The sequence below is a fragment of the Rutidosis leptorrhynchoides genome, chromosome 9 (genome assembly GCF_046630445.1).
Source record: "Rutidosis leptorrhynchoides isolate AG116_Rl617_1_P2 chromosome 9, CSIRO_AGI_Rlap_v1, whole genome shotgun sequence".
Lineage (NCBI taxonomy): Eukaryota > Viridiplantae > Streptophyta > Magnoliopsida > Asterales > Asteraceae > Rutidosis > Rutidosis leptorrhynchoides.
Window position 1 is genome coordinate 100,479,008 of NC_092341.1, and position 13,548 is coordinate 100,492,555.

General features: G+C 38.5%; 1 protein-coding gene across 1 annotated transcript; it reads left to right on the top strand.

Moving 5' to 3' along the window:
• Positions 1-4,394: 4,394 nt before the first annotated feature.
• LOC139868277 (cytochrome P450 81Q32-like) lies at positions 4,395-6,690 on the top strand. Its single transcript, XM_071856605.1, has 2 exons — positions 4,395-5,321; positions 5,871-6,690. Exons 1-2 carry the CDS (start codon positions 4,395-4,397, stop codon positions 6,504-6,506), a joined length of 1,563 nt encoding a protein of 520 aa, XP_071712706.1. The 3' UTR covers positions 6,507-6,690.
• Positions 6,691-13,548: the final 6,858 nt, after the last annotated feature.

Here is a 13,548-nt window from a genome sequence, read left to right on the forward strand (position 1 = left end):
CAATAGAGCTAGTGCAATCTCTGAGAATGTGTTTCCCGAGGGAAATGTATAACTGATTATTCACGTCAAAACGTTCAAAGTCGAGTAGTGGTATCCCAGGTATAAAGAGAGTAATGAATCATGGTAACGAGTAGTACGCAACAGTAGTGATAAGTAGTGATAGACGATACTCATCGATAGTAGTGGTAGTAATAACGTATGGTGATATATAGTGAGGAGCACTAGTGTAATATCAGTAGTGAGTAGTAATCTTAATAGTTGTGAAAGTTTCACCACACTGGTAGGTAGTAAGCCAGGACGGCGACGAATAACATGGGAAGGCAGAATTTCCAAACTGGGGTAGCGAATGAAGTCGCGTTATCCTTACGCGTATGAATCTTAAGTTTACGTGTGTTACCAGAAAATGGCAGAATACGGATTCGCATGAGACTTAGGTACAATTAAGAAGTTCACCGTAGAAAGTTTCAAGTATTAATGCACAAGTAGTCAAGTAAGTGCTATCTATAGCAAATGTATGTCAGAATGCAATGGCCTACTATCGGGTTGTAGTCTAGATTCACTAATGCGTCCTAACGACTCTGTTAGACACATTAATGCATATCCTAGTTCCCTACAACCAACGCTCTGATACTATCTGTAACGACAGATGGGGTAAAAACCCACCCAGTGCCTTTCCAGCTAACCGCTTGGTGACCACTGAGCGTACCTCAGACACTGATTTTACGGCCCGCATTTATGCCAAACTGCCAACCCGCCTACAAAGGGACCGTAAGGGGTAAGAGCCAATGCTTCGTCACAGGTTACACTGTGAGAACCTCCTCTACGATTAACCCGCCAAAAAGCATAATCCGGTCAGGGTGCCCGGCGTGACAGCCGGACGCGTGACTACCTTTACGGCTAAGGTTAAACCAGCTCTGATACCATCTGTAACGACCCGGCAAAAACGTCATTGGCGGCGTCGTTAACTTAGGTCCCGTTATGTGGTCATAGTCCCTAAATGAGACGCGTTTGACTAAAATTATTTCGCATTCATTTGAAACGTGTATGACTTACAAAGTTTTAAGTTACCAAACAATTCGACAAAGAGTTTAAGTTTACAAAAGTTATCAAGTATAAATGAAATAACTTGCGACATAATATAAGTTGAAAAATTTCGAATGCTATCAATAGCGTATGCGTGTAATCATTTAAGTTTGAATCCAAAGGTGCTATCACTAGTGTATGCATGTATGCTTGACCCCAAGCAAGTAATCAAAGTGTGCGGAAGCATGTATCAAGTAGCCACGTATGAACCTGAGAAACATATAGAAAACTGTCAACGAAAAACGTTGGTGAAATCATAGGTGTATTTGTAAACGTTATTTTTGAACCACAAGATTTTGTATTTCCATAACGTTGATTATCTAAATCGTTTTCATTCCAAAGTTGTTGTTCGTTTGTGGAGCACCCAATTATCAAGACTTAACTGTTCACGTACCCCGTTATCATAGTGTTAGAACCTACACTATATACTCGAAAATATATTTCATCCACTAACGGTAGCGAACCGTTCGAATGATGGCTTGTCAACATAAGTTCACGTTTACACCCTGCAAGTATAACTAATGATAATTGAATTGAGGCCTTTTTGTTCTAACTCGCACGTGGAATGTTTGTTTTCGTACTTGTGTTCAAAGCATAAAAGTATAATACGTATATGTTTCTCATTCCATAGTTTAAAGAGTAAAAGTTGTTGAAAAGGTGGGACTATGATCTCACCTTGATTGCACGAAAGTAAATGTACTTCACAAAGTAACGTTTACAAGAACGAATGCTAGTCTTGACCTAAACAAATAAGTTGTATCAATTACCGGTTACGACACAAGGTCGGACGAAATGTGTTTAATTAGTCCTATGGCTCGTTACGACTCGATTATATAGCATGTGAGTCACGTTGTCAAGTTTCATGCAAGATATAAGTATAAACGCAAGTTAGAACGATTGCATAAGTGTTTGGTTAAGTTTGACTAAAAGTCAAACTTGGTCAAAGTCGAAGTCAAAATCAACGGTTCGGTTCGGGTTTCCGACCATTACACATAAAAATGTAGTCATATATAAGCATGTTGGCAAAATTTCATGTTAAACGGAGTTGCAAGTAAGCGGGAACGAAAGTGCAAAAATCAAAAATTGAGTTTGGTCAGGGATTTTCTCGCTATAGCGAGATTTTGTGCACACCAGGGCTCGCTATAGCGAGGCCCCTGGTTTCAGGTGCTGTTGCGGAATTTTCAAGTGCACGAACAAAGCTTCTTTCAAACACAACTAATGAACCGTAAACATTCAAAACACGTATCTTATATCGTTGGAAAAGTAATTTAACGAGGAATACAACTAAACATATTTCATTAAACAAAAACATCATTTACAATAACCGAAATCTCGCCGAATGATCATTATTTAACGTTTCAAGCTCAAAAACGCGAATGGCGATTCGGGAATCCAATTTACACATACGATATGCCGTTTCGAAGGTAATTAAACATACATTGCAACTAAACACTTATCAACAACATCAACAAGCATTCAATGCATCAAAAGTTCGTTTTAAGTCTATCAAACCCTAACCAAAAATCATAAAATCAACAATCATGCTAACGAAGTTTTTCTAAATCAACCTACATACCAAAATGAAGCTAACGATGCTAGTAACACATTTAATACATGAACTTTAACATTTAAATAACATTTAATCATCCAAAACTCAAGATTAAACACACCCATTTCAAGTTCATGCTAGTTTATGCAAAATAACAAGATCGAGTAAATAAATCACATATTCATGCTAGACTCGAGCCATAGACACTAACTAACACCATTTCAAGTCTATAAAACGAATTTAGAGAAATCTAGAGTTTTTAGAAACTTTACCCCAAGTGGTGAAATTGGTACCAAAACGTAGAGGATGAAGAGAGAATTCTAAAAGTACGATTCGTTTTGATGCTAGCTTCCTATTCTTGATTTAGATGATGAATTTGTGGAGAAGATGAAAAGAATTCAAAGTTGGAAGTAATAGGTGAAAGAAAAAGAGAAAAGAAATGAAATGAAAATGAATGGTGGGGAAGGGTGGGTTGACTAGTTGACCTAGTAACTAGTTTGTCCACTTGGCAACTTTAGTCCCTCGAGTTTAAAGGCGAGTGCGTGAATTAACCAAACGAATTAATTTAAATACGCGAGAATAAACGTGAGATGTTATAATCGAATAACGGAAATATTAAGAACGTTAGTTAACGAAAGATACGAATTTAGATAACGAAAGATATTATCTATAAAAAAAAGACGGGCGTTAAAATAATTTAACGGAAAAATGAGGGATGTTACAATATCTACAAATTGTGAAGATATGATCACCATTTTCTTGATCACCATTACAAAATGGGCAGGCTTCTGAATAAATTGGGATTCCACGATCCTTTAAGTTCGATCTTAGAGGAAGAATATTTAACTTCAATCTCCATATAAAAATATTCACTTTCTTTGGCAATCAGGATAACCAATTATTACCCAAACCATGTCTGATCACTCCAAGGTATTCTTTGTCATATAAAGAGGAGAGTTTATCGACAAAGAATGTACCTTTAGAGCTTAGCTTCCACGCCCAAGAATCCGAGGTATCTGAAAGCGGTTGAAAGTTGCTGATGGCAGCCTTCAGATTATCCAAATCATTCTTTGTTCTTCCACGGATTGATGAGCTCCATTCCCACATCCCAGTTACTCCATTCGGGCCACAATTTATTCGATTGGCCACATCCACATGTTTATTCATTTCTTTTGCAAACAATCGAGGGTAAATGTGAGCAAGTGGTTGAGGTTCATTTGGTAACCAGTAATCTTTCCAGAAGCTCGTATCTCGACCGGATCCAATTTTTCGAGTAAAAGAGTATATGAAGGGTATAACCTTTTCCATCTCCAGACCAGATATCCATACGAATTTTCATATTTGAGATTTTATGAATTTTCACCATAAATCGAGCTAACAACATCACGCCATAATACATCTTTTTCATTCTTTGGAATTCTTTCGACAAAAAAGTTGTGCCCTTATGAAAATCTGTTCCTGCAAGTATATGACCTATGAGTAGTCTTAACCCAAAAAAAAATTGTACGTCATATTTTAAGTACATAACATATCTCAAATATATAATAATTTATACATATAAATATAAAATACATATATACATATATTGGGAATGTAACACAAACAAAAAGCTTAGCTATATACATAGAAATCTCTAGTGACACTTGTACGAATTCAGGCCTGTTGCAACTTTTAACTCATGTTGTTGTCCTATATATTAAAAAATGTTCACTACATTCGCAAAATTAAAACATTAATAATAAAAAAAATCATTAAACTTCACATGGATGATCATATTCATACCTGGACCACAATCACACTACTATTTGCAGCTTCATTGCTTTTCGTCACTAGAATCCGTCGCAAATCATCCAACCTTCCTCCAACTATCTTCCCAACAATCCCAATTATCGGCCATCTTCACCTCTTAAAGAAACCACTTCACAGAACCTTATCCGCTCTCTCCGCAAAACACGGCCCGATCCTTTTACTCCGGTTCGGGTCCCGCAACGTCCTCTTAGTCTCCTCTCCTTCTATCTCCAAACAATGCTTCACCGAAAACGACGTCGTATTCGCTGACCGCCCTCGTTTACTAGCCGGAAAGATCCTGGGGTCCAACTACACCAGTTTCGGTTTCGCACCGTACGGAAATCACTGGCGCAATCTTCGACGTATTTCGACCATCGAGATCTTTTCGTCTAATCGTATTAACGAGTTTCGTGATACACGCGCTGATGAAGGAAGATTATTGGTACGTAAACTGATTACTGAATCATCTGATCATGTGAATTTAAGTTTGGTGTTTAATGAGATGATGTTGAATGTGATGATGATGATGTTATTTGGGAAGAGGTTTTTTGGGGGTGGTGTGGATTTTGAAGAAGGGAAAAAGTTTAAGGAGTTAGTTAATGAGACGTTTTTGGTAGGTGGTGCTACAAATTTAGGGGATCATTTGCCGATTTTGAGATGGTTTGGAGTTAAAGGATTTGAGAACAAGTTGATTGAGTTGCAAAAAAAGAGAGATGAGTTCATTCGAGGGTTGATTCGTCAAATTCGGATTTCGAAAGGGGATGAAATGAAAAATAATGAGAGTGTGAAGGAGAAGATGATGATGATGATGATGAAGAACACTGTGATTGATGTGTTATTGAAGCATCAAGAAACAAATCCTGAATTCTACACAGATGACGTCATTAAAAGCTTTGTGCTGGTTAGATTTTATTTCATTGATTTTCCTTTAATTACGCACATTAATTTGACGAATTTGTCTTAAGTTGTGTTTGGTGTTTGGATGTTTAATTTTGCTTGGTGGCAGTCTTATTTTTGACTTCGTTATGTTTTTAGTTTGGTTGTTAATGCTCTTGGTTTTTGTTTGCTTTGATCTAGCGATTTTGGTATTGGTCAGGTTTGGTTGTAGTTAGCATCGACTTGCGACGTTTAGTTATTTCGAGCATATGCGGTTGTTTTGTCTATATCAGTTAGGGCCTTCATTAATCGATGAAGGCACCCTTACGGTATTCGTTATTTTAGCATTAAAAAAAAAAAAATCGTTATTTTAGCATTTAAAAAAAAAAAAAAAAAAAAAAAAACTCTCTTTACATCCAAGTAAATTAACGACACTTTTTGCATTTTACTTCTCATACCTTTTTTCCGACAGGATTAAGTAATGTTTGTTGTTATCTTCCTCCCTTACATATCTTATCAAGATTTGTTTTTGTATGTTTTAGTAATCTTTTGATTTTTTTTTTTTATTATTTAGAACCTGTTAACTGCGGCTACGGATACTTCAACTACGACAATGGAATGGGCGTTTTCCCTTTTACTCAACCATCCACATATTCTAAAAAAGGCACAAACCGAAATTGACAATCAAGTAGGCAAAAGCCGTCTTATTGACGAATCAGATACTATCAACAACCTGCCTTATCTCGATTGCATTGTGAAGGAGACTTTGCGAATGTACCCACCAGGTCCATTACTCCTACCTCATGAGTCATCGAAGGATTGTATCGTTGGAGGATATCACATTCCACGTGGGACAATGCTACTCGTCAATCAGTGGGCCATACAACATAACCCTGATTTATGGAGTGACCCTGAAAGGTTTTACCCTGAAAGATTTGAAGTAGAAGGTGTAAGAGATGGGTTTAGGTTGATGCCGTTTGGGTCCGGAAGGAGAGGTTGTCCTGGGGAAGGGTTGGCGTTGCGCGTGATTGGGTTGATTTTGGGACTTCTTATACAATGTTTTGATTGGGAAAGAATTGGTGAAGAGATGGTTGATATGAGCGAAGGCCCTGGACTGACTCTGCCTAAAGCTCAACCTTTGCTAGCCAAGTGTAAACCACGTCCGATGACTCGGTCGCTAGTTTATGATGAGTCTGGCTTCAGTTCATAAGTTTGAAGTCCAGTATATTTAGCTCGAGTAAAATTATCGGAAAGTTCAATGTATAAGAAGTCACTGTAAGGGTACGTTGTTAACATCCACTTGTTTTTGACGTTGTCTTTATTGTTGTTTTCTAGTAAAGATATTAAAAATATATATAATGATGAAGTTGCCAACCGCATTTTCCCTTTGTTACTGTATATTTTTTTGGTAATTGTGAGGTCTATAAAAACTCAGTTCCTCGGTGTGTTATTGAACTGGAAGTGTCCAATTACAGTACGTAGTATTTATTTATTTTTGCAGACCAAAGCATAATGCGCAATTCACCCGGTACCAGGTCTCGCGCTCGGGGGCTTGATTACCCGAGGTTTTACCTTCTATGGGGGAGCCAATGTGCTCGTTCACAAGAGGTTTACTCGCTTACCAAAAAAAATATGTTATAAGCTACATTAAGGCCCCGTTTGGCTCGTAAAATTTTTTTGGATGGAATGGAATGTGTCAAAGAAATTGGAATCCGAAGGAATTGGAATTGATATATTCCATGGAATGTGAAAAATGTGTTATATTTTACATTAAATGGAATTGATTTTCATTTTATAAAATAATTAAAAAGTTATAAAAAGAATTACGTTTCTAAATTTTGTGTTCATTTCCAGACTCACTTTTTCAAAAAAAAAAAAACAAAAAAAATTTTAGATTCGCGATTGTCGAAAACGCGCATTTTCTGCTGTGAAAAGAGCGTTTTCGGGCGCGTTGCAAGATCGAACGTTTTCCGGACGCGCTGCGAGATCGCGTGTTTCGTATGCGCTGCGAAAATGCGTTTTTCCGGACGCGCTGCGAAAACGCGCGTTTTTGCAGGGAATCTGAAAATCCGCATTTCTGGACGCCCTGCGAAAATGCGCGTTTCAGCAGGGTATCCAGAAACGCGCGTTTCCGTGCTCCCGCGAAAACGTGCGTGTCCGGGCGCCCGCCAAAACGCGCGTGTCCGGACAGCTCGCGAAAACGCGCGTTTTCGAACGGCCGCGAAAACGCGCGTTTCCGGACGGCCCGGGAAAACGTGCATTTAAGGACGGCCTTCTAAAAACGCGCGTTTCTGGGAAGCCCGCGAAAACGCGCGTTTCCGGGCGGCCCGCGAAAACGCGCGTTTCGGGGAGGCCCGCGAAAACGCGCGTTTCCGGACGCCCCAGCGAAAACGCGCGTTTCCGGGCGCCCTGCGAAAACGCGCGTTTCCGGCGCCCTGCGAAAACGCGCGTTCCCGGATGCCGCGAAAGCACGCGTTTCCCGGCGCCCGCAAAATCACGCGTTTCCGGGCGCCCAACGAAATCGCACGTTTCCGGGCGCCCTGCGAAAGCGCTTCACGAAAATTTGAGCCGAAAACGCGCCCCGTAAACATGCTTTGAAAACGCAGCAAGAAAACGCGCACCAAAAAAGTGACCCGATCAGCGAAAAAACGTCTAGAAAACCCGACTCGAAATGCGCCACGAAACGCGGCATAAAAATGCGACCCGAAAATGCGAACCGAAAACCCGACCCGAAAACGCGGACCGAAAACGCGACCCAAAAATGCGTGTCGAAAACGCTACCTGAAAACGCGCCCCGAAACCGTGCGCCGAATTGCTCCCTGAAAACGTGTCTCGAAAATGAGCGCCAAAAAGGCGCTCTAGAGTCGTGACCTGAAAAATTCAATGTTGAAAGGAATTCAAATCATCAACATCTTGAAGGAATGAACATTCCATAGATGAAGGAATCTTAAGATTCCAAGGAATATAATTCCTTCCAAATTATGTCAACCAAACGGGGTGGTCTAAGGAATTCAATTCCAATTCTATCAAATTCCTTTGGAATTCCGCGAGTCAAACGGAGTAAGAGTATAGTTTTTATTATCTCTTATGACTAGTCTAATCCATTTAACTAGCTTTTTCATATATAAACGTCAAGATAGCTAGTTATTTTTTTTTTTTATTATATTTTTTTTAACGGCAGAACATGCATATTAATAAACGCTCCTTAGAAAGACGCTAAAGAAGAAATTACAAAGGCTTTTGAAGTCATGAGTTCCAATTAGAAACTACACGGCCTCGATTTTTAAGCCAACGAAAAGAAAATAATTGAATTACATCAAAAATGCTACTCCTACGAATCACAATATTATTAAAATACAACACCGTTCTAAAAACGCCAAACGACCCAAAGGACAGTGATAACAATCGCCATGATCCAAACCTTATAAATCGAGGAGAGCTGTGTGCCATCTAGCCAAGTTTGAACGTCACCCCATGAGTTAAAAATGGGCATGATGAAATCGATCCATATGCGAGTCAATATCCACTTTTCAGAAGCCACCATGCACTTTAAAAATAGGTGGTTTAGATGTTCTACCCCCTGTTGGCAAACCGTACAAACAATCTTCTGGATATCTAAACTTTTCGTGGATAAGTTTCAACGAAGAGGAAGAGAATTCAATTTTAATCTCCACCAAAATACATTCACTTTTCTCGGGAGCTGTTTAACCCATGAAGTCACGATAGGCAGTGATGATAACAATAAAGATTCAATGTATTCACGTATAACCTTGACCGAGAACATTTAATAAGCGCTCAACGAACATTTTCAACTATCATCTCTGTCCGTCACACTAACCTGGTGAATATCCTCAAGCAGTGGAGACAAGAGTGCATTGTTACGACTTAATATCTCAGACCTCGACCATGTCCAACACCAATCACCATTGACCCATTCATTAGCAACATTGCCGAACTTGTTGACATCAATACGATTGAACCGATCTTGTAAAGTAGACATTCCACACCAAATATCATGTCAAAAAAATAACATACTTTTTATGGTATGAGTTGAACTGGTCTGTTTTGGTATATTTTAAAACTTGGTTATTGACTTGATTATTTAATTCTCTAGAAATAAGGTATTCTTTTTGGGGATAGTTCTAACACACCCATTTTTTATCCTCGCACACCTATTTTAACCTTTTACTCTTCTAATAATACTCCATTTCTTTAAATTAGTGTGTGAGGATCAAAAAAGTGTATGTGAGAATCATCCCCCATTCTTTTTTGATGTTATTATCTCTATAATTATATGGGGAGTGATCCGTACACCACCAGTTTTTAGCCGTACACCACCAAACATGCATTATGATGTTGTACTGTACAACACTGTAAAGCATGTTTGGTGGTGTACGAATAATCACCCTAATTATATAGAATGATTGAAAAAAATGGTGTCTTACATATCCTGTTTGGAGACATGGGTTTTGACTTTTCTTGTTGTTCGTTTACATCAGTGACAATTGACGATGATATAATTGATTTGGAAGTTTCTCGCGACGGTAAATCAATCGATAGAGCTTCGGTTACCTCTGGTGAGTTTCAATTTCGGAACTTTGTTATTGCAGTACATACTACCATATAAATGACTTAAATATCTGCCAATTCTAATCACTTGGTTTTGTTCATTTATACGGTTTTTCTATGTTCTCCATTTCCTGGTTCTGATCTTTTTTTGACCATAGTTAGAGTAAGACCAATGTCTACATTGCTCCTCACATGCATGTCACATGTCAAGAGTTAACGTCCAATTTAGACGGTAGGTAGACGGAGGGAAGCGGATTGCAAAATTTTGCAATTTTAAGGACTCGAAAATCAAAAAAAAAAAAAAAACTTGAGGGACTCGAATTGCAATTTCGTGTATAATTGAAGGACCAACGGAGCAAAAAAGTCTTTTTTTTTTTTTTTTTATCTCTTATGACTAGTCTAATCCATTTAACTAGTTTTCCATATATAAACGTCTAGATAGCTAGTTTTTTTTTAACGGCTGAAGATGTATATTAATAAATGTTCCTTAGCTAGATTCTAATTACAAAGACTTTTGAAGTCATGAGTTCCAATTAGAAACTACACGGCCTCGGTTTTTCTAACAACCCGACTCTAAATCGACCCGAAAATATATATATATATATATATATATATATATATATATATATATATATATATATATATATATATATATTTTTATAAAAGAGCCAACCTGGCCTGCCAGGCTTAGCCCGCGAAGCGGTCAGCCCAGCCGCGGCGCGGCTTAACACTGTTTCAGGGAGTCAGGATCTTTAAAACCCTCGACCTCCAAATCCCTTTATAACCCGCGGCGCCCCCAGAAGGGCTGCGGCGCGGCTCGTCCCTGTTGCAGATTCCAACTAACAATTTTACACAAGTGCCAATTTTTCGCTAACACAAGATCCGACGTTTCAAAAAGCTTCGCGCCACATCAATAAGAAAAGTTTACATGTTTTAAGACTCCCATTTAAACATTTAACCACCGAGCATCAATTGCTCGTTACACAATCAAAATAAGAGTTTCGACCACAAAAGCTTAACTACCAAACGACACTTCGAGCATGATGTTTGGGGTTTAAACTACCCATATCTCGGTCTAACTTCCAAAAGCTAATACTCCCAAAAGCTTCTCCTAACAAACGAAAAGCGAGATCACTAGTCCAAACGTATACCTTTGCCCTTATCTACGCCGGAGCCTAAAAAGGTAAACAACGAGAGGGTAAGCTAATGTTTAGTGAATGCAATAGTTATACACGTACATATATAATATACCTACTTGCAACCGCTTACTCATATACCGCATACATGCTAGCAACACAATTTGCTTATAATCTCAAATACAAAGCTATTAACCCTCAATACCACAAGCTAGCATAACAATAGTATATATATAACCCGCACAATATGACATGCTACACTACAACGCAATGACCATGGTTAACCAATAGCACAAGGAATGGTACTCGAATTTCTCATCGGTATTCATAACAACCATTAGAGCACTTAACACGTCGTACACTAATCCCACGGGTGGCATCTTAACACGTCGATACTCCACCCCGAGTGGTGTCTTAACACATCGACACTTCACTTTTCATATTACTTGAGGTGGCATCTTAACACGTCGATACTTCACCTCGAGTGGTGTCTTAACACATCGACACTTCACTCTTCATATTACCTTGGGTGGCATCTTAACATGTCGATGCTTCACCCCGAATGGTGTCTTAGCACATCGACACTTCACCTGTAGCGACCCCGACAAATCGTCAAATGACGGCGTCATCTACGTATGGTCCCATTACATGGTCGTAAGTCTTTATAACAAAGTTTGACCGAAAAGTATGTCGCATTCATTTCATAAATAAGGGTGTTTCAAAGTTTACAAAAGTAGTTTCCATAACAAGTACATAACAATGTTTAAAGTTTGTATGAAACACGTGCGACACAATTAAAAGTAGTCAAAAAGACGCTCCACGTATGCAAGTATACTCGACATCCAATGCAAGTATCAAAAAGTATGAGCGGAAGCATATATCACCTAAGTTCAAGGACCTGAGAGAAACATAGAGAATCTGTCAACGAAAACGTTGGTGAAATCATAGGTTTAAATAAGTAAGTGAGTAAAAGTAAGTTGAACCACAAGATTTGCAACATCGATAAAGTCATAGTACATTCTAAAAGTTAATATTAACGAGCACTCAATTATCAAAGCTTAACATTCCGTCCGTTAAACCCCGTAATAATAGTGTTAGAACATACACTGTTTCCCGAAAATATATTTCACCCGTAGACGGTAGCGAACCGTCCGAAGTGAGGGTTTGTCAAACCCATATGACCATATAACATAAGTTCTCGCTTACACCATCTGATGTAACTAATGATAATCGAATTGAGGATTTGTGTTCAAACTCGTATGTAGAATGTTTGTTTTCCCTGTACTTGTGTTCACGTAGTTTAAAAGAATGTTTATGTTTTCTCATCCCAAAAGTAAGTTCAAAAAGAGTAAAAGTGGGACTATGATCTCACCTTGTATGCACGAACCAAAAAGTACTTCGACAAGTAACGTGTGCAAAGAACAATGCTAGTCTTGACCTAAACAAATAGGTTGTATCAATAACGATAGTCACGAAGGGTCAAAGATGTTCAATTAGTCCTATGGCTCAATACGACTCGATTTTGTAGCATGTGCAATCAAATTGTCAAGTTTCATGCAAGGTACAAGTATATAAACAAGTTAGGAGGGTTGCATAATCATTTGGTTAAGTTTGACAAAAAGTCAAACTTTGGTCGGTCAAAGTCAACAAAAAGTCAACACGTTCGGGTCGGGTCTCGGACAAATTTTCTATGCTAGTTATTCATATATAAGCATTTTAAAACAAGTTACATGTAAATTGGAGGTCTAGAACATGCCAAACATTTTTCGTCAAAAGGTCAAGCAAACAGCCAGTTTTAGGCAAACGGGACGGCGTCCCATATAGCTGGACGGCGTCCAGGTTTTAAAGGTGGGACGGCGTCCTGAGAAGCTAGACGGCGTCCAGGTTCTAAAAGTGGGACGGCGTCCTGAGTATCTGGACGGCGTCCAAGGGGGTTTCCAGGCCTTGTTTGCTGCAACTCTTAAATGCACGAATCAAAACACAAACCAACACATTTCATGACCCGCAAACAATCAAGATATGTATCTTATATCATCGGAAAGGTAATTTGACAAGGAACATAACTAAGCACTTTTCATTAATCAAAATTCCACTTACAACTACCAAAAACTGCCATCAATGTTCCTCATTCAATGCATACAAGTCATAAATGCCATTTAATGATTCGGTAACCAAATTACATGAACAATATGCCGTTTCGAAGGTAATTAAGCATACAACACAACCTAACACTTACAACTAACATTCCATGTCATTCAAATCATTAAAAGTCCATTTTAAGTTCATGAAACCTTAACCTAAATTCACCAAATTTCATAATCAAGTTTAGGAGGTTTCATAAATCAAACTATACATCATAATGAAGCTAGTAACACTAGAAACACAATTAAAACATGAACTCTTAGCATCAAACAACATATGAACACTCAAATTTCAAGATTAAGCATGTCATCTTTCAATATGAACTAATTACATCAAAATATCAAAAACGAGCATACAAATCACATAAACAAACTAGACTCGAGCCATAGACACTAATTAACAACC